Source organism: Apium graveolens, chromosome 6 (genome assembly GCF_009905375.1).
Source record: "Apium graveolens cultivar Ventura chromosome 6, ASM990537v1, whole genome shotgun sequence".
Lineage (NCBI taxonomy): Eukaryota > Viridiplantae > Streptophyta > Magnoliopsida > Apiales > Apiaceae > Apium > Apium graveolens.
Genome location: NC_133652.1, coordinates 1,959,281 through 1,987,154, shown reverse-complemented (window position 1 = coordinate 1,987,154; position 27,874 = coordinate 1,959,281). Strand labels below are relative to the sequence as shown.

At 33.3% G+C, this 27,874-nt stretch overlaps 4 protein-coding genes across 6 annotated transcripts; 2 read left to right on the top strand and 2 right to left on the bottom strand.

Moving 5' to 3' along the window:
• The first annotated feature begins 1,755 nt into the window (after window positions 1–1,755).
• On the top strand, window positions 1,756–5,456 carry LOC141663719 (manganese-dependent ADP-ribose/CDP-alcohol diphosphatase-like). The gene is made up of 2 exons (XM_074469517.1): window positions 1,756–1,931; window positions 4,020–5,456. Exon 2 carries the CDS (start codon window positions 4,026–4,028, stop codon window positions 4,983–4,985), a length of 960 nt encoding a protein of 319 aa, XP_074325618.1. The 5' UTR covers window positions 1,756–1,931; window positions 4,020–4,025; the 3' UTR covers window positions 4,986–5,456.
• A 987-nt stretch (window positions 5,457–6,443) lies between these two features.
• On the top strand, window positions 6,444–13,319 carry LOC141663670 (uncharacterized). Of its 2 annotated transcripts, XR_012551598.1 has the most exons (10): window positions 6,444–7,054; window positions 7,548–8,200; window positions 8,704–8,915; window positions 9,811–9,891; window positions 10,016–10,102; window positions 10,217–10,349; window positions 10,444–10,515; window positions 11,075–11,200; window positions 11,800–12,021; window positions 13,006–13,319. XR_012551598.1 is itself a non-coding variant. In XM_074469458.1 (9 exons), the coding sequence occupies exons 1-9, from the start codon at window positions 6,444–6,446 to the stop codon at window positions 11,889–11,891; spliced, it is 2,067 nt and encodes a 688-aa protein (XP_074325559.1). In that variant the 3' UTR covers window positions 11,892–12,387. The 2 variants fall into 2 exon arrangements, 1 of the variants encoding a protein (XP_074325559.1); XM_074469458.1 differs by lacking the exon at window positions 13,006–13,319 and having other exon boundaries at window positions 11,800–12,387.
• Window positions 13,320–14,108: 789 nt separating this feature from the next.
• Window positions 14,109–15,086, bottom strand: LOC141663861 (uncharacterized). The gene has a single exon (XM_074469704.1). It carries the CDS (start codon window positions 15,084–15,086, stop codon window positions 14,109–14,111), a length of 978 nt encoding a protein of 325 aa, XP_074325805.1.
• Window positions 15,087–16,563: 1,477 nt separating this feature from the next.
• On the bottom strand, window positions 16,564–24,332 carry LOC141667715 (uncharacterized). 2 transcript variants are annotated; one of them, XM_074474318.1, is made up of 9 exons: window positions 24,107–24,332; window positions 23,643–23,885; window positions 23,322–23,507; window positions 23,145–23,234; window positions 22,929–23,010; window positions 21,914–22,071; window positions 21,666–21,805; window positions 17,914–17,991; window positions 16,564–16,981 (listed from the first exon to the last, which is right to left on the bottom strand). In XM_074474318.1, exons 2-9 carry the CDS (start codon window positions 23,691–23,693, stop codon window positions 16,963–16,965), a joined length of 804 nt encoding a protein of 267 aa, XP_074330419.1. In that variant the 5' UTR covers window positions 23,694–23,885; window positions 24,107–24,332; the 3' UTR covers window positions 16,564–16,962. The 2 variants fall into 2 exon arrangements, with proteins under 2 accessions (XP_074330419.1, XP_074330418.1); XM_074474317.1 differs by having other exon boundaries at window positions 23,130–23,234; window positions 24,107–24,327.
• Window positions 24,333–27,874: the final 3,542 nt, after the last annotated feature.

Here is a 27,874-nt window from a genome sequence, read left to right as displayed (position 1 = left end):
AAATGTCGAGAAATAAAGTCTGGTATTATACTTTTTCAACGAATTCATTGGCACCTGACTTGTACCAAGGATTACATATGAAGTGTTCACATTATTTTTTCGATAAAAAAATAGTAGCAGCAAATTACGATGAATAAAAGTATGACCGTGTTGGGAAGTTGAAGGTTCAAGAAAAATTTAGCGATTGAACGAAATTAAAGGTAACTAACTGAATTCTTTAACATAGGTGACCAAATAAATTCACGGTCTTTGATAATTAGCGGATTAAAATTACGTTTTGGAGCTGATTCGCTATATTTTGAAAAACTATTGCGGAGGAATATTTTTAATTGGCACAAAAATATGAACAACAAATTTTATATGGTTATATATTGAATATTTTCATTCAAAATAAAAAAAATTCAATTATTTGGTGATTGTAATATGCACCTAAGGTTCATGTATCTGAATAAGTACGAACTTCCATGAGTTTAGTTTATTTTCTATTGATGAAATTGGTATTAATGTTAAGAGATCTTATTCACAACAATTTCATCAATAAAATCAAGCCACCCAATTCATAAGAAAGTTATACTTACTGTGTGCGAACGTATACATACTAAAAAAATCCTTTACTTTAAATAATTTATACAGGGAAATGGAATGATAAATAAGGGGTTTTTATATCAAATGGCTCATCATTCTTGTCAAAAACTATAAGTGACTACTCGATTTTCACGAGAACTCGTTCGGGACACTATAATCACCGTATATATCATTATGATAAATTTTCAAAAAAAATTTGACCTAAAATTTAATGAACCGATGATAGGTTTGTTAGTTAATTTTCATATATATATTTTTTTCAAGATTTAACCGAGTGATATATTTTTTTTATTTTAGTTGTCAAAACGAGTCTCCGTTGTGATCGAGTAGCCACTTGATAGTTTTTGACAAGAACCGTTGGCACTTTAATATAAAATTCGATAAATAAGCTCCGGTCTTTATTAGAAGTGGCAATTCGTTCGTTTCGTGTACTTTTGTGTCATGTACTTTTGTGTTTCGTGTCATGAATGTCTAATCCAAACCCGAACTATTAAGCGTTCGTTTCGTTTCGTGTTCGTGTACCTTTATTTCGTGTACTCGTGTAATTTAAATCTCATAATAAAAATAAAGATAAATAAAATATATATATTTAAATATTAATTTTTTACTAGTCAAGTTTTAAATCAATAAGTCATAAAGACTTAAGTGCAGTCAAGTCTTATTAAATTTAAATTTAAATTTATTTTGTATATATTTTCTGTAAATATTAAATGTAAAATATTATTGCAAGATATATGTATTCATATAATTTTGATAAATTTATTTAAATATGTATTTATTTCGCGTACTTTCGTTTCGTGCGTATATCCAAATGTAAACCAAAAACCGACACTAAATTCATCCGTGTACTTTCATGTCCGTGTACCAAAAATGTCAAACCAAACCCGTTATTTTCATGTTATCGTGTCGTGTACGTAATTGCTGACTCTAGTTTTTACGATTTAAACTTGAATTAAATTTTTTATTATAATTATTGACATTTTTTTGTACTTTTTTCTTACCTCTTATGAATAATGATGTAACTTACATGAAAAGAGACCAGAGTTTAAATGCTAAATTGTGAAGTTTATTTATCAATTCTCTTTATACGTCAATTAATAAAATTATTTTTTTTAAAAAAGGAAAAATTAAAAATCCCCTCCATTTGTTCAAAGGGTTAGCTGGTTGAGCATTTTCAAGAGTCGTCATTCATATTTAAACCAATTCTTCACTGCTACAATTACCCAATTTTTTTTTATTACTGCCACGACATCGTTTAGGCATATTCCTCATGTGCTCCTATCTTCTCCGCTACCGTTAGTCTCCGCTCTTTCTATCGGCGACGATATCCCGATTTTACGCCTCTGGTAACTTTAATTTCAATTCTATATAAATTCTATATATATTATATTTAATTCATTTGTTCATGAACTTACAATTGATTGTCTTCTAATTCATATCCATTGTTGAAATCATCCATAATGCTGTCAATTTAAAGTTTTATTAGTTATTCATGAATTATATTGTATGTGATTAGAATGTAGACAGAAAGAGGAAGTGCGGAACGTTGCGAGACGATTATTCTCATGTGTTCTCGTGCTAAAACTGTTCCCGGTTTTTCTAAGATTTTTGTGATGCCGTCTTAGTTATGCGTCTTAGTTTTTGATGACATTATAATATTGTGTGCCTACGGGACATTCCATTCTAGTTGCGATAGAAGTGTGTGAAAAATTGAAAGGCCCATGCACTCGGTGGCCCTAGGCCTAGTCTCCGTGGGCCTAGCCTCCGGAAGCCGTTGACCTCCCCACAATCTTATCCTTTACCCCTCTTTACACGTGTCATTCACCTGGGCACCCTGTCACTCTTTTCCCCTTCCCTGCCTTTCACGTGTCCCACTAGCCTTTAACAGTCACCTAGTTAATAGCCTAGGGGACACCTGTATTCCCATGCTGCCTTTCACGTGTCCCACTAGCCTTTAACAGTCACCTAGCTACTAGCCTAGGGACACCTGGCTACTAGTAGGGAGGATAAAGGGAAAATTAGGGGAGAAAAAGACACACACAAATCACATCCCAAAAAACCAAGACCAAACCCTACGGACCTAAAGTAAAATACCAGAATTACAACTATAAGTTATGAGCAAGTTTGTGTGATAATTCGTAAAGAGATTTAATGCAATTACCTAGTTTGGTTATTAGATAGCTTATCCCGATCAATGTAAGGAACTTCGGTTATCATTTTAGGAATATGATTGCTTGTGCCCAACTAAAATGTTGTAAACTTTCTACACAATGCGTTTGGTTTTACTTATAACGTACTCCCTCCGTTTCAAATTGTATGTCTACTTTCAAAAAAAAAATTGTTTCAATTTAGTTGTCCACTTCAACTTTCAATGCAAATTAATATTTCCAAAGTTAACTCTACTCAACATATATCTTTTTTATATTTTCTAGATCAACCTTATCCCACATATTATGGTCAAAAAATGCAATTAATTTATCAACATTTAGTTTGAAAGTGGATATCTAATTTGAAACGGAGGGAGTATAAGGCATGGCCCCGTACTTGCTGAGGTTACTTGTCTTTGTCCTGGCAGTAAAGAGTAAAAATTTATATTCGATGGAATTTTATGATGTTAAAAGTTAACCAAGCTAGATAAACCTTCTCCTTACCCTGGTTAATTTTTAAGCGTGAACATGTACAGGTTCCGGTCTCAATACAAACTCCAAGTGGCTTTGACATCAAAATTTGGTAAAAGTGTGATCAAGATGAGCCAAGTCGAATACTTATTTTTCTTTTGGGGTTAGGTCAACTACAAGAAATCTAAATTCTCACCCACACATTGTCTCAATTAGAACTTGACCTCCTGTTACCAAGTGTGAGGGTATCCACAAACTCAGCTTTACTGAATGATTTTTAGGTCGAGTAAGAGTGAGCCATAAGTTACAAGCTCGAAACTGAATAGGCTAAAGATCGATAAAATTTTCCATCACTTGAAGGCTCGAGTTAACTGGACTTGGTATTACATTCACCTCAATCTTGAACCTGATAAACTCAAGTAAATCTAATATGTAAATTACAATTTGATTCTACAAATATGTGTATAGGTATGTTTTTTTATTTTTGCTGAAATATATAAGGGTATATTTGAATTTTTTATAAATAAACAATAGCTCATCTAGATTCATGTGCCTCGTTGTTTTAGTAACTTGATACTCCAGATTGGCGTGTTAAATTACTTGAACGCTTGGAGCTTAAACTTGGTTCGACTATTGTCCAGTCGAATTTGAGTATTTTACGAGCTTAGCTCAGATGCCTCACAAATTGCCTGACTTGTTTGCACTTCTACTCGTAACATGTGACATTCTGACAAATTTCACATTGCGCTGATTGTGTTAGTGGTTTGGTTGATATACATATCTTAATTTATATACCAATATTTTTTCTCATTCCAGCTGGCCATGGGCTCGCAAAATGCATTCAGGAGTGTCGAAAAGAATCCTCTTCTTTCATTTGGGGTTATATCTGATGTTCAGTATGCTGACATTCCTGATGGCCGCTCCTTTCTTGGTACTCCACGTTATTATAGACACAGCATTCTTGTGCTAAAGAGGGCAGTCCAAAACTGGAACAATTGCCAGAAGCTTAAGTTTGTGATTAATTTTGGAGATATAGTTGATGGATTTTGCCCAAAAGATCAATCTTTAAATGCTGTTAAGAAAGTTATTAATGGATTTGATAACTTCAATGGTCATGTATACCACATGATTGGCAATCATTGCCTTTACAATCTCCCTCGTCATGAGTTGCTCCCGTTATTGAAAATCCCGGCTCTTGACAGACATGCTTACTATGATTTTTCTCCAATTCCGGAATACAGATTCGTAATTCTTGATGGGTACGATATCAGTGCTATTGGCTGGCCTGATGATCATCCAAACACAGAAAAGGCCTTGAAATTTCTTAGTGAGAAGAACCCAAATTCAGAAAAGAATAGTCCAGAGGGATTGGTGAATCTTGAGAGAAGATTCCTTAAGTTTAATGGGGCAGTTGGGAAAGAACAATTGGACTGGTTGGATCATGTTTTGCATGATGCGACTAATTTAAATCAAAAGGTGGTAGTTTGCTGTCATTTGCCTCTGGATCCCGGATCATCATCCAAAGAAGCACTTTTGTGGAACTATGATGAAGTAATGGATGTCATACATCGGTACAAATGCGTGAAGGTTTGCCTAGGTGGACATGATCATAAAGGTGGACATTCAATTGACTCCCATGGGGTACATCATAGGGTCCTAGAAGCAGCCCTTGAATGTCCTCCAGGCACAGATGCTTTTGGATATATAGATGTTTTCGACAATAGGTTATCACTTATTGGAATGGATCGTATGAAAAGCACCAATATGGTTTTCACTTCGTAAATAAACAGGGGCATACAGCTTGACCATCGATTCTTTCCAGAAATATCGACTATTATAGAATTTCACATTTTTATTTAGGTAAAAATTCATCTTATTTCAGCCTCGCTGTTTCTTTCGTCTATTGTCCATTACATGTATTATGTTTTATGAGCAAACTTTATGATCAAAACAATAGCTCTCTCGGTCTTATGGTATATGTGGTCACCTTAAAAACTTGTGGATCTCGAATATCAAGACTGAATGTTTGATTAGGTTCGGGGATGTTGTAGGCCTTTGATTAGTAGTAGCTGATTTCGGATTTCTTTTTATTTAAGGTCTACAGAAACATGACATTGAGATTTATGTTTCTGAGCTTGCCTTTGTATGGATGATATTCTTTCTTTTTTGTTTTCTTTGGTACAAACTAAACATGAAGTGTAAAATGTCATGATTATTTTAACTACTAGTTCAGGACTTCAGGTTCTCTCTCAAGTTTTTTTTCGTAAAAAACTCGCAGCCGCTACCTTCGGGTACGCACCGGGTAAATTGGACCAGTTCCTGACTTTAGCCTATAATAAAACCTTGTTTTTTCTTGCTAGTCAAGATAGCATCTTCAGCCGTGTACTGCACAATGATCACAAGTCACACAAACTGATCAAGACAAAATGTTTGGCATTTTACAATGATTCTTGTTGATCAGCTTATAATAATCTATGGCAGGTGAGTAGTTTATTAGGATGTTTTTTGTCTAACCAACCAACTAATCACTAGGATCTCCCTTTTCTTCACCCCATAAGTACTAAAATAGACTAATATTAATGTCAAAATTTGGAAAGATCAAGTTTTTGTGTAGTACAGAGAACAACAAGAACACAATGTTGGTAAAAGCCTCATCTATGGTTCCCTCTAACCACAAACATCCGAAAAATATACACTGAAAATGCCTGTTGACTAGTTCAAACATGTCGATACAAAACTAGCTAGTGCTAAATTCTTTTGCAGACCTTGATCTAAAGGATAGCAAGGATAGCAATTGCACATAATATCAGGGGCTAACGAGACAGTTACGCATTTGATAATCACACCGTGTCAATATAAGGGTGAAGCGATTGTTGGCAAGCATATCGTACCACGGTAAATGACTGCGGTACTTGTAAACATGACCCCCATCGTACCACGGTTAATGACTGCGGTACTTGTAAAGATGACCCCCATGTAGTGACGTCAAAAATCATACCTGGGCAGACGATTGTTGTCAAGTATATCATATCACGGTAAATCGCCGTGCCACTTTAAAACTGGCTTCATGTATTTACGCCAAAAACCAAACTTTACATGTACCGTAATACGGTATGTTGCAACAATCGTTTACTCAACAGAGATGCTCTCTATATATAATATTCCATAAGGCGGATAAATAGATACACAGAAAAAGACAACTACCGTCCTCCAATGCCGGCCAAATTTACATTCTAACCAATGCCTCCAAATGTTCATGTTAAAACAAATGACCTTACTTGCTGTTCTGATCTCATATTTTATTCTACAATCTTCCTCTGCGTCATCTGTTTCTTCCCCCGTTTATATAGGCACCAATGCCACAATAAACATAGTACTAAAAACACAATCAGAACTCAAGCCATGGAGAGAACTAGATTCAACCGCAACAGTTTCGCAAACGAAGCTAAAGTTGCAGCAGCAGGCTCACCAAAAGGCCTGCAACAGAAGAAAATAACCGGAACCAGACGATCTGTAGCGGAAAGACAGGCACCTGATCTTACTGATTTCATGAACGACATGTTTTTCGGAACTGCAACTAATGAAAAGAAAGTGTACAACTTGACAGGCAGTGATAAGGAAGATGGAAGTGCAGAATTTGACTCAAGCACCAGAAGTAATAATAGCAGGTTGACACAAGAGTGGCTTGAGGAAGCTAAGAGGATGGTAGCTTCTTCTCCTACTCGTTCCGAATCGCCGTCTCGGTTCGGCGGATCACCGAAATATGCAAGGCCACAGGCGCAGTATCAGCCACCGAGATTGTCATTGTCTACGTTTGATAGAAGAGATCCCCATAGTAGGTCTGCTAGAAGGTGAGTACATTTTACATTAGTCTGTTACGGTTGCGGAACTAGGATTTCGAAGCAGTCTCGATTAAAATAAACTACCGTCAATATTTTGATGATAACCTTGATATAATAAAAAAACGTCTACCAAATTTTAACCAAAAATCTAGATTTGAGTAAAAAATTCTACTAAAATTTAGGCTCAACCGGAGTTTTGAGTTCCACCCGTAAAATTCTCGGTTATAAAATTCTATGGAAATCCGAAATATTACAATGTTAATTCTAATATGCATTCAAATAACAAAGCTGCTCCAGTGGTTGAGCTCTTGTACCCCGTGCGGACAGAAGTTCGACCCATTACGTGTGCACGTGTGTGTTATCAATTAGCAAAAAAAAATTATAATATGCATTTGGCAAATTTAATGTAAAATTTTGTAAAATCTTACGAATCTAAGTAAATTTTTATTTTTAATTTAATAAATTATCAAATAACAATTTATTATTTATTTGAAAATAACAGACAGAGACCTGTAGATGGCTTTGGAGAAGAAATAGTGACAAAATCAGTCAAAAACAAAAACGCAGTCAACAACCCCGTTACTGACAACAACCCTGTCAATGCGGTTCAAAAATGGTTCTCCAACATTATCAAACCGTCCGACCCGGATCCACAACCCATACCCGACCCGAGTCCACCTCTCCCTCCTCGTCTATCCACCCACCGTCGCTCCAGATTCGAATCCCCACCCTCACCCGCCCCATCTCAACCCGACCCGACCCAGTTCCTCCCGCCCCGACAATCTATCCACCGGAAAACCCGGTTCCAGTCCGACCCAGCTGTGACCCAACCACTTGGGATCCCACAACCCACAAAACGAGTCAACCCGGTTCCCGACCCGACCCGGTTACTCTCGCCTCCAAAGCACCTGACTGAGTCATCTCACCGGAGATCAATTTCGTCTGCCACTTGTGTCTTGCCGGAAAAACAGGGTCAGTTGCCGCCGGTGGAGTCGGGTCATCGGAGATCAATTTCATCTTATTCGGATCAGAGCTCAATTGAATTGGGAAAAGACTTAAATGGGTTTTTAAAGGAGCAAAGAGTGAAAATTAAGAAGCTTATAAGTGGAGAAATTGATGGGACTGCCAAGATTGTGCTTTCTGGCCCTTCTAATAGTAAGTGTTTCGAAAAGTTTTCGATTTCGTAAAATTACTATTTTTTATGTTTGATGAACTCGTTGGTTTATGATGTTATTGTAAATTGTTGAAATTATTGTTAACAGCTTTTAGGGATTAATTTTATGTTGACTTTAGCAAACTAATTCGAACTTTTAGATCATACGTGAATTGGACATTGTAACGGGATTTATTTTATGTTGATTTTAGCAAACTAATTCGAACTTTTAGATTGTACGTGAATTGGACATTGTAACGGAATTTTATAGAATATATAACTCGAGGTTTGATTTATTATCTAAAAAGGAAAAAATGGCGGGGGGTTGACGTTTTGTAGTGAATCGCTTAACATTGAGCTATGAAGGTAAAGATTGCGATTTTGTTAGTATTCGTGTAAGATAGAGAGTCTGGCTTTAGTGGTATAAATCAAGTGATAGTCTGGTAAAAGTTTAGGAAAGCAAGTTGTGCATAAAATAGTTTGTCTGAACCGGATATATTTGCAGGTACAAGTGCTATGTTGTCAGCGGTTTGCTATTCCTGGTTGCTTGAGACTAAAATGAGGAATAACAAGGAGGGCGTTGAGGGAGAAGGCAGTCCAGTGGTGGTGTTGCCTGTAATAAATGTGAGAAGGGGGAAGATGTGGAAGCAACGACAAGCAGCGTGGCTTTTTCATCATGCTGGCGTTAATGCTAAAGCTCTGCTATTTTCTGAAGAGGTTCTGATTCTAAGTATAATTTACTACATGCTGTTTTATCTTCATATTACTTTTGTTTGAGCTACTGGAATGGTACAGTATGTGCACCAAAGGTTCCATTTAAACATGGTGTTCATGCATAAGATATAAGAAAATAGTAGTGTGACAGTTTGATTTGAACCTTTGAAATTTGGAATTAGTGTCATCACCTGCGGACGGATACAGCGCTTAAATAAAATTGTGAAGGTCAACATAGTATTATATAGAGTGATACATTCCAAAATCTAGAAGAGCTTTATTGTTGGACATTACAGAAAATGGTTAAAATATAACAACTAATGTGGGATGGAGGGCGTGAAATAGTGAATGTATACCTTGTTCTCTTGTACATTGTTATTTTATGTTAATACTCTTTGGTTTGGTGCCTTTGGGCCTTTCTACCCGTCTTGGGCACCCGGAGATGGTGCATATATTGTGGTGGATTTTTTTGACTAGAACGTGGACACCTTGAGCAACTGTAAAACCACATATCATACAAAATGAACTTGGGATGCAAAAAGTAAATTAAAAAATGAAGAAAAAGAGTAGAAGACACCTAATCTGCAAAAGCATATTTGATTGGAATTTTATTTATGATTTTTGCTTTGAATTTTTATCATGTATTTCATCGATATATTATCCCCCAGTACACGTGTCCTAGAATAGGAAAGTGTTCCCGTGTCCCCATATTTCTGAAACTCTGAGTCTGACACTTGTATATGTATCCAGTCCTACATGACATACCTTAGTCCGAGTAACATATATTTTATTGATAACTAGAGTTAATATGTCTTCTTTTAGTTTATGTTATACTTGGTGTGACGGTCTCAAGTGATTGTAAAAGTTATCTTACTTTTTCAGTGTAATGTGTTATTAGGTAGACTTGGAAGCACTAATGATGGCTAAAAAGCTGAGTATTCTTGTGGTTGGTCAGGATGTCCTCATAAGCAACAGCGAGGTAAAAATTATTTACTCTATGCCAAATAATGATGTTTAGAATGTGTCATTTCTCTTAAAAATCTCTTGCACACATGGTCTTATTTGTTTTTGTTTGGTTTTATATATTCTCTGCTTGTCACCAGGTTGGATCTCAGTGCACCATTCTTACTGATAATTACTGTGAGGATGCCTACGAACTACTTGATACCCCTGTTCTGAAGAAACTCCTGGTATTGATAAAAACTACTAACGTATTTTGCAGTTCATACATAGTCTTCCATGCTCATGTATATGATAAGTGAAACTTTCTCTACTAACTGCCTTGATTTAATTCTTAATATCAGCTTGCAGGTATTCTGTTAGACACACAAAATTTGAACACATCAACTAAATTGTCGATGACGAGAGATGCTGAGGCCGTCCAGTTACTATCAGTTGGCTGTGCCCCCAATTACGGGAATGCTTTATATGACCAGTGTATGCTTTAGTTATTTGGATAATTAGAGACCGTGTACATAAGCCTTATACAAGTACCATGGAACACTGTGTAATTTTGTTTTGCTTCTCTCAGTAATGCAGGATCAAAGAGATGGTAATTTTTTTGAAGCTCTGCGACACAACTACGGAAAGCCTCCTAGCGAAAGTAAGCTCTTATTCTATCTAGAGTTCAGTGAATTGTTTTTCTTTTTATAATACACACCTGTTACTTAGTTCTTATCTGTGATTTGCTGGAAAGTCCAAACTTAAACTCTTAGGTTAAATGTCATTAGACGTTGTCCTTGGAAGTAAGTCTTCTGTCTAAACTTTGGGAACAGCGGATATTCCTGATCGACTTGGTCATTTGCGTGGAATATTTTCCCCTCTTTTAGTTGTTATATAACTAAATTTTCCCTGTTCTTTGAACTAAATCTGTTGCAGCTGTTAATTCTGTGTATCGTTGTAGCAAAAATTATTTAAAATTTAAGGACTTATTATGACCTGCTTACAGCTGCTACTATGTTAATCTGATACTTCTTTTGGGCCTTGTCAAGTCCTGTGACATGGCATTTGTATTTATTTTCTTACTTATCTATGGCATCCAGTTCTTCAATCAAGTTTGAGAGATTTTATGCTCCTTGATCTGTTTAAAAGGTGACTTGTTTGGAAACAGCAATCTCTAATTCTCTGCTGAACCTGTCAATTCTGTCCCCTGTCAATTACAGGTAGCAGAGTACCTGTGGAGCGCCGGACTCCTGAAAGAAATTCTACCCCTGAAGCACCTGTAAAAACTTTAGATAAAAATATGAACCGGAAAACTGAGAGAACTGGTACCACACCTACTAATCCAGGTAATATTAATAAATGGATATCATTTCTGATCACTGGGTCAGAGGTAAGTGTATGGTACATATTACAGATTTCCTTGCAGTGGACATTATATGGAAAAAGAATAACTGTTGAGTGTTAAATAAGTACCCCTTGTTACTTTTTCTGTATCCTATTTATTACTTGCTAGATGATCATGAGAGTAAACTGCAGTCGCTGTTGCTAGATAATTTATTCCTTGCTAGATGATTAATGAAGACAGTCCATTGACCTTTCAAACATAGGGTTCTTTGCAGTACAGAGATATTTTTTAAAAGTCTACATATCATAATCTCTTTCAAGTGAGCAATTTATACGTGTTCCTGTTCTTTTCTCTTCCATTTAGAGTATCGTTTTCCAAGATGCATACTTAGTTATAAAACTAAGTGAACAGCTGAATAAATTATATCCTTTTACGACATCAATAAAACACTAAGCAAATAAACTTTTGATTGAAATTTATATTTATTCTTGGGAATATTTATCATTGACGAATGTGTTCATAAGTTGTTTTGCGGCAGTCTCACTTTTTGAAGAGGCAGTACAAATTATTCTGAGTTCTGACCCAAACATCTCCCTGCAGCAAATCCTAAACCAGTTCCAGCAAAAGCAGCCGATTCATCTGGTGCGAAGAATAAGTTTTCTATAGGAAAATGGTTTGGCTTTGGAAAATAGTATACAAGATATCCTAGACGAGAGTAATATGATGAGGGAATTCTTATTCTTTTAGATAATGCATGATTCAACACTTGTTAAGGTGGGGTTCTTACTGGATCACTCGTGGACCTCTGCTCTGGTAGACCAGGTTATCTTCTTTATCTTGTCATTGGAATTTTCTAGGCGTGTTATGAGAAAGACAAACATGATTGTTATTCGAAGTTTGTCTTTATTTTTTTGCATCAGTAGAATAATGCACGGAAAGCTGAGTTGGCCATTCCTAAACTGAAAGGCTACTAATATAGAAAAATCTGTAAATTCATATTGTTACTTCTGTTTCTCCAACTCCTTCAAATTCTGTGTTGTCTTATGAATATTAAGAATGGCTTGTTTCTGTTATGGCTGATGAACATATAAAATCTATAGCATATAATTCTCCATATCGATTAAGAAAATAATCGTGTATAGGTAGGAAGCCTATGTTACTCGGACTCGGCTAGAAGTGTCCGACATAGATACATGTCCGAGTATCGGACTTGGCAACATTTTAAAAAATATACATGTTTTTGGTCTAAAACAAGTGTTCAAGTCCGAGTGTCCATGTCCGAGTGTCGAGTATCCGACACAGGTACTCGAAGGTAAAATGAAGAGTCCGAGTAACATAGTAGGAAGCTACTTTTTCGACCTTCTCTTTTATTGGACTTTTTCTGTACCTGCTTCGGAGTTTTTTTAACTTTACTCTGCAGATTCCGGTAAAAAATCACATCATATCAACATGATTACAAGAAACCCCATTGAGAAAAAGTTGTATACATGGCCCTTGCAAGCCAGGTAAAGCATTCTAATGATTCTATAGATGACCAAATAGTGGAAGGTGTTATACAACTTGAATTGACCTCACTATAGGCATATTTGGCCAAGCATCTTCTCTTTTCCTCTATTATGACTTGTGAGAAGAGAATGGAGATGGACAATAGGACAAATTGACAATAATGTTACTATTAATCAACACATATTAGGTGCATGATTGATTCCAGGCTCTGGTATCACTTATCAGTTTAATCTATCATGCTTCAACATGCTATAAACTATTGTATTTATACAATTACAAATTAGGATTTGACTTGTGAAGGTAAAGCAAGAGTTGTTGCACTAAGAAGTGATCAAGATATCTTGAAATTATCTCCTGAAATTCTGGCAGCAGGCAAGATCATCTGTCCAGGACTATGATTGCTTGTCTTTCTCAAAAATATCAATGTACCTATTTCATCCGATTTGTAATTGGGGGTAGCAATGGCTGCCATGATCCAAGAAGATGCATCGATTACAGATATGCAATTATTCACTTATAAGCTAGTAAATACGTATCGATCTTATAAGTTGAATTTACAACTTATAAGCTGATAAGTTAAATATTAGCAACGATGTACTTTTCTCGACTTATTTTGATTTTTCGCCTTTTTTATTAACTTTAGTTTTAATATTTATGTTTTCACATGTCTTTTTAATATAAAATTTATGAATTAAGATAATTATATTTAAAAAATATTTATTTTGGGTCATTTAACTAAAAAAAATTCTGACTTATTAGTAAAATTATCCAAAACACTTTTTTTATTTATAAGTATTCATCTACTTAACACTTATAAATCACTTATACATTTTAAATTATAAGTTACTAATTTTAAAATTTCTCAAACAGACACTAAGTCATATATTGATACTGAATACAGAGGTGATGAAATATTTACATAAAATTTCTCTTGCATTTTAGATTTCTAGTCTTCTAGCATTGTATGCATCAGCATTGTTACAAGAGCTACAGGACATTCAGTGAACTATGAAAATATTGGTAACACAAACACTTGTGTGCATAATAATAAAGAAAAAAACATACATATCATGGTCATGTATATAAATGCTCATTTATCAAGATGAGATCAATGGTTTGAACAAAAGATGAATATGCCTCTAGATAAGGAATTATTGGGCATGTGTAGGATGATCCAATCTGTCCTGTCAATTTATGTGAACTGCCAACTTGTTCAACCTAGCTGTAACTAACTCCAACCTCTTTCTGAGGTCCCACTTTTCTCCTCTCCCCCATGTGCTTTCTCAACCTCCAATCTTCATCCTCACCACACTCCAGTTTGTCCCATGACAATAGTCTTGATCTCCTCTGTGCCAACTGTGTGTCTGACAATGGCACAATGCTACTACAATGGACTGTTTTCTCTATTCAACTTTCCAGGCATAAAGAAACAGGCAAAACTCTGATGACCCTCCTCCTGGAAGGCCTTCTACTGAACCAGAACTCCCTGTCTTTGATGACAACGGTGTCGATGTCAAAGACGATGAAAATGGTGGTGAGGATGAAACTGATAATGAGGTTGGAGAGGATGATAACAAAGTAGGCTTAAAGATAAACAATGCATGCCTTAAACCAGGACTGAATAGCCAGTCATGAACATCCCAGTATACTTCTATTCGTACTCTGTTGAGATGAATAGTTTCATTACCTCTAAACTTCCACTGGAGATGACTTACATGAATGACTAAATGCCCATCTATTCTAATCTCCATTTCTGGATCAACTCCAGTTACAGAACTGATGCTTCCACTACTTTGAATACTCCTCAATTTGCACTCAATTGATATCACATGAAATCTTCCTTTCTCATGGAACTTAACTCTTGTCAGAAACTTCTTTTTTCCGAATACATGTTCCTTTCTTGAAACCAGAATAGGATCAATAAGAGCCGGTCTGCATCCTGTTTTCCTGTAAGCATCTTTCTTCAAATCTCCAAGCTGTAACACAACCTCTTCATCGGATACAACTGCAACATAGTACTCTGAGCTTGGCTCTGTTTCACCATTAAATTTCGCGGCCTTAAGGTCCCAAAAGATGTCCACAGGCTTACCATCCACCACAATGCGCTTAGACCCTTGTTTCCTCCAAAAGTACCAAGGCTTCAACTCCACCTTACATGTATAATGACTATCTCCTTCAGGACCTTCTATTGAAACTGACAGGCCATGAAGTAACAAATTCTTGCACCATGTAACAGTGATTAATCGACATTGATCTGCAATTTTAGTTCGATAAGCAGACATGAAAACACTCTGGCCTGACCTTGTTACAGCAGCAGAATCATCCATTGGTTTCTCTCCTGATGAGAAACAAGCTGGAATGCCAATTGGATCTTGCATCATTTTGAAGAAAATATTGAGCTACTTAGCCAACTTAGCTATATCAATATATAGAATGAACTGGACCTTGTGAGTTATGAGTATAATAGCATGGGCAGAGTGTGGGAAATTTAGAGATCTTAGTCCCTAGATGCCTGTCATGAATAACAGATGCTGCCAGAGGTGTTTCTTGGCAGCATTAATGAATACACAAACATATAAAAATGATTTCAAACTGGCATGTAGATGTGATATGAATGTGAGTGAATGAAGAACTGCCCTTTTATATTAAAACTTCTGTACCAAAACAATATTTTATGATAAGCTTTTAACTTCTCATCTTGTTATTTGTATAATTGTAGTCTTTTAACAAGACAACTTTATTGAATCCTAGGCAAGTTTGATTCTGGTGCAGTTAAAATACTTGATTTCATGCTTGGGGTTAAAAAACAGAGAAGTCATCTTCACCAGATTTGGAGTCTGGGCTCATGGAAAACTACATATTGAAAGGGTCATTGAGAGCATGACAGCACATGACTTGAGGGTTTAAAGGTGACCAGTCAAAACTTATAAATAATCAAAAGATCCAGTTCTCATTTCCCAATGCAGGTCTTCATGAATTTTCTTTTTCTGATTTTTTATTATGCACCTACGGGCACACAATAAAATCCAGAAAATTATAAATTTTAGGTCATTTTGATTGATTTGTTCTTTATAATACCGGTAGAACTCACAATATACACAAATACTAAATCAATCAAAATGATCCAAAATTATAAATTTTCGTACTTATTGTTCGTCAATAACTCCATGTGCACACCATATAAATACCCTTTCTCTTTATAGAATACTGTATAGCCAGACTTTTACAATAATTCATTCAATGTTTAAATTATTTCAAAAAGATAATTTACAAGATACTATAATTCCACATTTGTATAGTTTTAATACTTAACATTCACAAAATTAAACCTAAATTTGGCATCAAACTTCATACAATTCAGTCAAACTATAGTCTAAGGAAGTATTTGAATAAAAAGAAGTATAAATGAGGAGAGCAGAGGCCAGAGGGGGGATCTAGGGTGGTGTGTACTCTCAGAATAATCTGAGATTGCAGTCTGGTCCAGCTCTAAGTTTGATCTATATAGATAGATTATAGAGTCATATAATGAAATATATATCAATCATAAAATAAGAAGAAAGTAAACCTAAAAAAAGGAAAATAAAGATGGTCCCCTAGCTCAATGCAGATTAGACCATGTTATGAGTGAATAACAATACAATTATGATGATAATTGACAATAAAAATTTCACATCAAATTTTAATAAGTTGTGAAAGTTGTTTTTATTTTCTGTGCAAATCAACTTCTCCACCGGTTACCAAACGCAATTTTTGGCCTGATACGTTGGGAAAATTGCTTGTTCGGAAAAGCAGGGTCAGATAGGGCCTCTAGAACAATTGGATTATGCACATTTGATTTATAGATGTAACAAATGCAAAGAGAAAAGAGCACTGTAGATGCTTGTAGCATATAATAAACAATAATCCACCAAATATATCCAAGATATTTAAGAAATGTACCGTAAAGCTTAAAACTTACGGATCTGAATTGCACCTAAAAAACCATTCGACAAAGTGAATAAGGGCTTGAACACGATGAGTTATTTTTCGACAGTAATGATGACCTTCATCCATTCTAGACAAAAGAGCAGCTAAAACTTGGTACATGAAGAGAAGAAAATATGCGACTACTTCACAACCAATCCTCATCATTTTACAGTCAAAAGCATTCACCATAAGCTATTCTCAACCCAAGACACTTACTCTACAGTCTAAAGCGTGCATTCGATACACATGAGCCATTCTCTGGAGGTCTTGAAACATACAGATTACTGCCGATCATGCAACATTGTCTATCCTGTCCATCCAAACATAACTTACATAAATAAGTGAAATATGTGCAAGAGTGAAAACATCCATGAGTTTATTATGGAGCAACAGTCAATAATTATATAATCAAATTAATGACTCAATCATTATAGTGAATTAACAGGGAACTGGCAAGGAAAATAAATGAGACTTGTACATCCTGTTAGACACTAAAAGGTTACAGCTGACAAAGGTGGATACCTAAAGGATACCTAAACCACGACAAGTCGACAACCAATACAAAACAACTAATACAAATTCATCCCGCTAGAGCCTAAAACGAGTAATAATTATAAACAAAAAACAAATTAAACATGTACATGAAAAAAAGTCTTGTATAATGGATAGAGAGACGTTCTCTCATCATATAAACAGCAGAAAATCAATTATTATATAATTAATGCTACAATGATAAAATCTATTCACTATAATCCAATAAGCATAACTTGTATTATTCAGTTATCCTTTCTATGCACAACCAAGGATAATAAAATGGCAATATTGACTAAAAACAGTTGTGCATAAAAGACGAGATAATTAGGGTTAAATGAAAATAAGAAGTTGTGGTAATGACCGAATGAACAGCGTCTGAACAACAGAAGTCATGTAGTTCACCATATTTTTAGGTCTTTAATCCTGTGTCATAATACAAAATATAATATGCTATTTACATCAAAACCAATCATAAGTATATTAACTTTATAACATGTCTATATATAATAACTTTAACGAAACATATATACATGTATATATAAATATGATGCCTGATGCATCAGTTCTAAATTTGCAGCTTTCTCTGAAACTTGGAAATTATGAATCATCATAGACATATACACGTGAATGAATTTAGTAAACCTGCTACACGTGAATGAATTTAGTAAACCTTTTTGCACGATCTAAAGAAGCAATAAAAATTTGTACCTAATTTTTTTTAAAATTTCATTCCTTTCTAACTCCAATGCGTTCGTCCACAGCCTTATTTTAAATCCCTCTACTTCCCTGCACATGGAGAGGACAAATAAGGAACTACAAATAAAAGGGAAACAAGGTAAAAGGCATATATATTTGTAGAGAGCAAAACAGTAACAATAACATACTTTTCAGTGCATGTAGTCTTATTTCAAACACAAAAGCAGTACATCACCAGGAACATTTTAAAACGATTTTTGTTCGGTATATGAAATCTTATATGAGAAGATGCACTAAATAGTATATACAGATTCCTATTTAAAGAACTAAACCAAGAAAACTCTTACAAAAACAAGTTTGTGGATGTGAGCTTGTTTCCCTTCTATGCAGGCATTAGCCCGATGGGCGTGAAAATTAAACAATCAAAATCATATAGAAAAATGAGTGAAGCGGGTAATAAAGAGCCGCAGCTGTGTGAAGGCTACACTTAAGTTTACTGCGCAATGCGCATACATCTCACACATGTATTGACGGCAGTTTTATGGGTGTGCAACTGCGCATAATTTTAAGGCAACTTAATAAATGTAATACATTGTACATATTAGTGATGTGCTAGTTTCATATTAGATTCTAGTCATACATGAATTATATGATTACAAGCTTTGAATTTAAATTTGTACACACCTCTGGAACCATTTATGATTCATTTATATTTATTACATTTAAATTACACAACCGATTTCTCCCTGAACGTATACCATATATACAACACCGACGAAAAAAATTAATTTTACCGAAATGTCATAAATCAATTACAGGTATTCAAGTTCCAAGTATAATCAAATGAATAAAAGCAGTTTATCCATAAATGTCACCAAACTATATAATAGTTAGAACATTGTATAAAGACTAAACACCAGCGGGGATAACATCAATCAGCAACAAAAAACAAATATGGAGTAGCATCAATCCAACACTTCCATGTCATTTCATGATACTATCGCCTACTATATAATATATCTTGTATAATGACATGCACTAATAAATTAAAGAATGAAAACTAACCTTTGACAAATCATCAGAAAAATAGTTGATACTAAAACCAAGTACAAAAAACCTCCTTCATTACATAAGCATTCATTTTCAAAGAGCAGCCCATAAAATTTGTGTCATAGTCATTTATTTCTATCCCCGGCCCCGACCTTTTTTTTTCTAATTTAGTTGCTTGCTAAATGCATATTATTTTTTCTAAAAAAATATTTAATTTTCCAAAATTGTGACATTGCCTATGCATAAAATAACATTTGCATTGCCTCATTGAGCAAAAAATAAGAAAACAAACACAAATAAGTGTATCAAGAAGTTCCGGAGGCAATCCTACTGAATGTGCTAGGTAATAGTAATGACCTTACATGTGTTTTTTTAGGCAGTAGACGAGACACGGGAACAATGATTTTATAATTATCAAAGCAGAGGTACCTTATATAGATTCCCGGTTACAAATATATAGTTTAACACACGCACACACATATTACATATATGTACAGTATTTTTGTAATATTATAAAATCAACTAGCTCTATAGCCCGTGCGAGGCACGAGCATGTTCTAAAATATTATAATATTTTTTATTAATTTCGGTGTATCTTTGGGATATTTGAAAATTTAAATTAGTGATAAATATTGACGGTTACCAACCTTATTTTTCTTTGTGTTGTATTCAAAGAAGTTCTCAATGGCAATTATATTATTGTCGACTTGTTTGATACTCCATAATATGTTTTATGTAATTTGTGTTGTATTGGTGGTAATTTCGTGTAACACACATGCATAGTGTATATGTGACCATATACTATCGACGTAGCAATTTATAATTTGATCTGCAAAAAAATATTTTTTGTGTTGTATTGATAAGAATTTCATGTAATATACGTGCATGATGATTTAAATGTGATTATGTTATTGTCTATTTTGTAAGTAAGTATTTGATACTCATAATATGTCATAAATAATTGTATTAAATTTCAAACAGTTTTAAAAAATATTATGTTTTGCAATTGTATTCTAAAATTAGTGAGTGATGTTTTTTTTATCAGCTACTTAAACCATGATTAATATGATACATGTTATTAAAAAATTTGATGTAATTTAATCATGTTTATATTAATAAATATCTGAGATATCTAATTCTTAATTAAATTAATAACTTTTTAAATGATATATATTATTGAAAGTAAAATATGTATGCATATATATGTAAGTGTGTGTGTATATATAGCTATTAATTACAAAATAATTAATATGCATTAATGAAGATTAGCTATTAATGGATATTAAATACAAAATAATAAATAGGATAAGGGTTTAACTTGTCATTTTACATTGAATAAATTGTCTCTCCCAACCTCCATTTGCTCTATTATATATATAATAGATATGACAACAATACAATATTAATATATAATACTACTGTACAAGAGAGTAATGAAAAATATATGACTTTAAGTTTAAAATTACAAAGAAAATTTACATTTAAAAACCCATAACTTAAAATTTTATGCGAGTTTAGTTTATTTGTATTTCACAAATAAAAAATAAAGTGATTTTTTTCAGTTTTAATAGTAATTTTTTTTCCAGTCTCAATAGTAATACGTGTGTCTGAGTTCATAATAAAACATGTAACATTAACATCTTTGAAACAAAGGCATTAATCTGCAAAAAAACAGTCGATCAAAATGGGGTCATGCTCATTTACTAGAGTCCCCCGGCCCCGAAAAAACATTAAAATCGTGACATACATAATTAACATTGCCTATGCATGAAAATAACAGTTTATTACTTTATTGGGAAAAAAATAGTTAAGGTTGACTATTTTCTAAAAGAAATAGTTCCCAAAATTGTACACAATTGCCATTTCATGTGTGTCAAAAACATTTTTTTGCCTATACAAAAGCAATATTAATAATATATAAATATCGAGATGCAATCCTACCTAATGTGCTAGGTTATCACAATGTCCTTCTATTATTTAAGGTGAGACGATGCGACGAGAGTTTTATAATTATCAATTGAGAGGCGCCTTACTAAAGATTTGCAACTAAACTTACACACATACAAAAATAATTTTTTTAATTATTTTTCATTAGATTTATTAATAATGATATAAACTCGCATAGTTTTATCTTTTAAATATATATAATAGATACATATTTATCAATGTTATAATTTCTACAACAATTTTTAAAAAAATTAAAAGGCCGTGATTAATCTATTGCCTCAATATCACCTAATCGAAAACATGTGACAAAGGAATTGCCTTATTAATCGCTTATCCAAAAGGAGGCGCTATTGCCTTATATAACACTTTTGATGACACTGGCCGTTACACTCTTATCTTTTTTGGCATCCTATATTTATCTTTTACTTGCAAGCAAATATAGTTTTATACTTTATTATCCTTAGAAAAAGTGAATTTGGTTAACATACCAAAAAAATGTTATTTCCAAAAGGCTTTGTTGTTTCTCTTTGTTTTGACATCTGATCTAGATATTCGAAGTTAAGACACACAAAGACATACTTACATTTACACAAATACATATACTTAAAATATAATTGAGACAGTTATGACACACTCATAAACTTAAAAGTACCTATGTAAATCATGTGTATTGAGATAATTGTCATACAGCTCCCAAGAGAAGTTTCTAAAATATTAAGGTCTGGTCCGTCCGGATATATTGTAAATGAAAAAATTAACAGGCTAACCTATTAATCTTTTTCAACAATGCGGCTTCCCAATCCTCATCAACAGTGTCTTCGTCAATATTGAAGCTTTCATGTTGAGTGCCCAGTAATGGATCACCAGTGAAACCTCTATGATACGCAGAATTAGAAGCACCCAACTCCTAAAAATTTTAATATACATCTTCTTAGGTAACAAAAAACATAGTATATTGTAGGGAATAAGTGCAAGAAATAATGAACAATATAACAATGGACATCATATGCCTGACCTTCTCACTGTTCTCAGCGACTTTCTCTGAAGCAGCGACTTTCTCTGAAGCAGGGGCCTCAGTTGAAGCAAAAACACTAATTGAAGAAGTTTTCTTCTTCTCCTTTCCTTTGTTGCGGTTCTTTTTCTTCTTCTTTGAGGTTTGACCCCCGTTGGTATCTGCAAATATAATGGACCTAATTAATCTTGATTTTTGCATTATGAGTCTTACCTCCTTCAAACTTCATTGTGAAATTGTAATGTACGAAGCAAGGGAAAACTATCAGCTAAATTCCTAAAGTATCACTCGAAAGATACCATTAGATAACCAAACCACGGAAGCCATTAAAAAGTAAAACTCGCTCACTTTTCACTAGAAAACAAGAAAATAAAAATGCTTGTATAATTTGTGTATAAATTGAGGATGTGCAAATCACTTTGACGAGGTGGACACTTTTCACATTTTTCGTCACTTAAAATTATCTAGATACATACAGGTTAGGAGTTAGGACATGTATCCTGAAACTTAAATACACCCGTCTGGAGAACAGAACAGACAAGGAGGGTTTTTAGTTAACGACTATGGAGGAAGAACCATGGTTGATATATCAAAACTGCCCCCAAACACATTATAGAGCATGTAAAACACACTTTAACATATAGAAGAGACATAAATAATATATCAAAACTGAGGTAATTAGTCAGTTGGTGTATTTCTTCTTGAATTAATAAGATGTCATGTCTCACCATGTAAACAATTTTATAGGTATAGATGGCTTCCTCTTCAAAATTGTTGGGATTTACATTTACCTAACATCTTTCAATTTCTATGCAATCTTACATGCCATTTTTTTGTTATATATGGCAAGAAGAACACACTGCACAAATAATACATATAGAAGACTTGGAGTCCTTCCGAAAGAAAAAGGACCAGTTGTATAGATAATTTAAAATATGTGAACAATTCTATTACACATATATTTAAACCAGTATAGGGCACACATATAAAATTTTAAGGAGTAAAAAGATAACAATACCTCCATCTCCATTGATAAATAAAAGGAGGTCGTCAATTGAACGATCTTCACGCTTTGGAGCCTCCACTTCTGCCTCCACTTTCTATCAAGGAATCAACCAATAACAAGTAAAGTATGATACATATAAAAATCTTAGAAGATATATTCAAGTTGTTATAATACTTATGATGGTAATCATATTTACGACAATTGAAAGTTTACCTTTATGTTTAGTACCTCGTCATGCTTTTGCATCTGTTTTGCAAACAATTTATTTGAAAGCCTGGTACGTACATCGACATTCTTCTGAGGGTCCATCTCTTTTCCCTGCATGAATTGACAAAGTCAACATAAAAAAAGGTAAAGAGGATGTCACTTGAGAACATGCAGCGAACATGGCTGTAAAAAAATAACCTTCATGAGCTGCTCGAATAATGCTTGCTCTACTTCCTGGATACTTTTCCCAGTGTTTTGAGCAAGTGTGTCGCGAATCATTTCAAATAGCTCTTCAACCTGTAGAAAGTTTGAAGCACGCAGCAACTTCCAAAGAGTGCGTTCATCTTTTTTGAGCAGTACATCATCAATAAACAACCGGCACTCCTTTTCAAAGAAAAAACATATATTAATTCAAAATTTACGGCATCATTTACAAAACAATTCTACAAAGGTACTGCTATCACAAAACCTATAACATAAACCTCGCAACAATACAAATTAAGCAAACACAAATCTAACCTTGGAAGACCGGTCAGGTGCACTGGAAAAACGAAAATATCCAAATATCATTTCCACTGCATCTTTCTCAACACCCCGAGGTAGACAAACTGGTTTGCGCCTATTAAACCCAAATCCGCATTCCAGTGCATCGCTTACATAGGGGGACTTCCAACCAATCTCAATGTCTACCTGTATAATGTCACCCCCAGCAGTTCGAAGATACACGGAGGGATCCACAGTCTGCTGGCCATTCCGAGTATACTATATGGCCAATACAATATTTATTATTAAAATGCAGCTTCACAAACAATACAATTATACAAGTAGCTCAGTAATGCTAGACATTCATCACAATCCAGATAAAGTAGCACACAAATTTAATAAAGCACACAACACGAAACGACACAAAAATAATTAAAAACCAGTAATAACACGACACGAAACGACACGAATTGCTCAAACACTGATGATCAATCACTTACAGAGTATGTTGACGGTTGAGAGATTAAAAGCCCTTTCCATTTGGTTATAATTAACAATAATGTCGATAATCTCCTTGTTATGAAGTATAACTAATAATCATACTCTTGTATCTATTAGCTTCCTATTCAATTATCCCCAAATCAAACCCTAGCGAGAGCCCGGTCGAGTGATATGGATCCGACCCGTATAGCCCAAACACCAGTCAAGTTCGTCTGTGACCGGCCCACCTGTGTTATTTATTATTTTTTTTCTAATCACTTACGCACGCATCAATCGATATTATTTTTACAATTAACCGTGATTTATGTAAAATTATTTTAAATTTTGTATTTATTCAAGGTTACAAGACACATGCATCATGTTTACGAGTGTGTAATAGTTGGTACTTGGTAAGATATAAAAGTATAAATAAAAATATTTTAAACATTTTCACGCTATTTTTAAAAATTAATTTTCATTTTATAATCATATTTTAAGTACTTATATATAAAATAATTTTAGATCTAAGGAAAGAAGTTTGAATTTTATTGTTAATATAAAATCTAAACAAAAAAGGTGAGTAAAGCAAATATATCAACAGATTGAATTGGTGGATATAAAAATAAACATTTTACTTGATGTGTTGACGAAAAATATATTGAAAGACATAATTAATATTTCAAAAAAATGACATAATTAAAATTAAAAACAAGAAGAACGACATTCGCAAACAATAGTACCTGATTGTTTGTCAATTCTCTTTCAATAGTTGACTCAAAAGATCTGTTTGACCTGCTCGACATCTTTGATAGCCTGTATACGCATAAAAAACAAATATAACTTAAAAATAATAAACTAAAGTAAAAAATATCACGAAATATATTACAAAGATTGGTCCATGTTCAAATTTTTTATTGCACCCATGTAATAAAAGAAATTCTAACAAAAAAACGTTTACAATTACCGCAACAAGCAATAAAAATTAAATGTTATGTAAAAAATATTTTAAGTTCATTTACAAGTTCAACACGAGGAGAAAAAATGTAACGTAATACTAACGTAGATTTTCGTATGTATTCGAACACAACACAAAGTTCTTAAACCATGAAATATAACAAACATCCTATGCAAAAAAGTTTATCAAGCAAAATTTGCAAACTGTACAAAATTTGTATGCACGGTACATTAATAACAAATTTGAATGACTATTAATAACAACAAATCGATCAAATAACAATCATATTGAAATGAAAAATATAATGAAAGATTATAACCTTATTCAAGTTGGTAGCCGAAGGAGTGTTGCTCAAGAACAATAACAAGAGTTTAAGCACAAAATGAGAGAGAGTAGTTGAAATGATAAAGATGACAAAATGAATACATGATTTTTTTTCGCAAATATGATATCCAAAAGATGCAATGTAGATAATAAATAAATTTACAGATATTTTTAGATATTGATCGGTATCTGTTTAATCTTTTAAAAAAATATATGTATATAAAAGATGCAATGCAGATATCACAAAATAAATTATAAGAATAAAGTAATATTAAAGGTAACCTTAGATATTGGATGAGCATCCATGTATAAATTATCTTGTCAAAAGGTATAAGAATGTCCTTCCTAGATTTGAAATCTGCAATATACAATAAAGATATTGAAATGTAGTGGATAATAACTAGAACGGATAATTCATTTGTTTCATAAATTTTCGTATCGTGTACTTTCGTATTTCCTGTCATGAATGCATAATTGAAACCAACCAAGTCAAGGTCAAACTCAATTGTTGTGTCGATTGGGAGGGATTAGCTAGAAACGCGGTAAGAGTTTCTCGTACCGATCAGATACACTGTACACCCGCCCGTGAAGGATTTTCGTTTCAAATTCGTGTACGTTCATTTCATGTCATGTAATTTTAGTTTAAAAATATTAATAAAAAATAATAATTAAATATTCAGTTTTTATTATTCGATTCCTAAGTCAATAAGTCATAAATAATTAAGTATGGTCAAGTCTTCTAAAAAATAAATTTGAAACTATTTTATATATATATCTTTTGAAAAAATAGTATATATATAATATTATTTTAAGATATATTATTCATATAATTTTAATTAATCTGTTTAAATATTTATTTATGTCATGTATTTTCGTTTCGTGTCCTGTACGAAAGGGTAAATTCAAATCCGACACTAAATTCATTTGTGTATGTGTGTGTCCATGTTCGTGTATCCAAAAGATAAATCTAAACCCATGATTTTTGTGTTATTTTCGTATCGTGTACGAAATTGTCCGTTCTTATAATAAAGAATAAATGATACTTAAGACTTTTTAAGAATAGATAAGTATACTTTTAAACTATTTAAGATCAAAATATAATAAAAGATTCCATGACATTTTTAGAAATTAGGTGGATAAAAATATGAAATGAAATACATACTTTTAATTTTTAATATGATATCTAAAAGATGCAATGTAAATATGTAATATCATAAATAATAGTATAAATGATTCGAAGACATTTTTGGAAATTAGATAAATATGTTACTTATTTATTTGAAAAGTTTGAAAATATTCTCTCAAGATTTGATATCTCTAACAACATATTATGAAGATAAAAATACGTTAGAAAATGATTCCAAACACAATTTTAGAAATTATATGGGTATCTAATTTTAAAAAAATATTTAATATCTATTTTAAATATTTTTATTGTTCAAATATATAATGAGTACTTAAAAAATAACAATATTAATAATTTCAAAAGTATTTTGAAAAAACGATACTTTTATGAATTCCAAAAAATCAGAGTAAAGTCAGTATATAAGATAGTGATAAATATGCATTGAGTCAGCGGGATTTGGGTCAGTTAAACAGTTCAGGCTACTCAGCCCAATTAGTTCGATTTATAAAAATTAAACTTATTGTCCTGAAAACATATATTGGGCTGGATTGGGCCGGGTCGGGTTGATCTGATCAAAATTACTTCTCAAGAATTCAATAAAAGATTAATTAATAAAAAACATGAGTTGAATCTATAATCAACATTCAAATATTTAGTAATAAAGTGTGCCACTGTCTCACAAATTTGAAATCACACGAAGGAAAGAATCATTAGTTTATGACCAAAAAAGAAGTCATGCATCTTTTATTACAACTAGTAAATGTGCCCTCTTCGCTATGGCATATTATGTTAGATATATTTGAGATGCCATGTCTAATTTGATTTGTTTTTAGTTTTCAGAACTTAACAACAGGACTTATCAGGACTTACTGGAAATCAGGACTTATTGGAAATCAGAACTTACTGAAGTCAGAACTTAATATCAGAACTTAAGGCGTCATAAGATATTTATCAGTACTTAAGTGCGGGAAGACTTCAGATAAGGAATATGGCTGATTTACAGGAGAAGATCTGTACTAAAACAAAAGAAGATATGCATGAAGAGTTAGAGGACTAAAAGACTTGTAGAAGATATCTGATTGATATATTTTAGGAGACAGAATTATATTCCATATCAATTAGAAGATATCTTGTAACTGTGTACTATATAAACACAGCTTAGGGTTTACACTATATGTGTTATCACTATCGAGAAGATTATACATTGTAACCTAGCAGCTCTTAGTGATATTGTTCATCACTGAGAGAGAACAACAGTTCTATTGTAACAGAGTTTATTTGAATATACTTGATCTTTGTTACATACTTGTGTTGAAATCGATTTGATTGTATAAACACTATATTCAACCCCCTTCTATAGTGTTGTGTGACCTAACAAGTGGT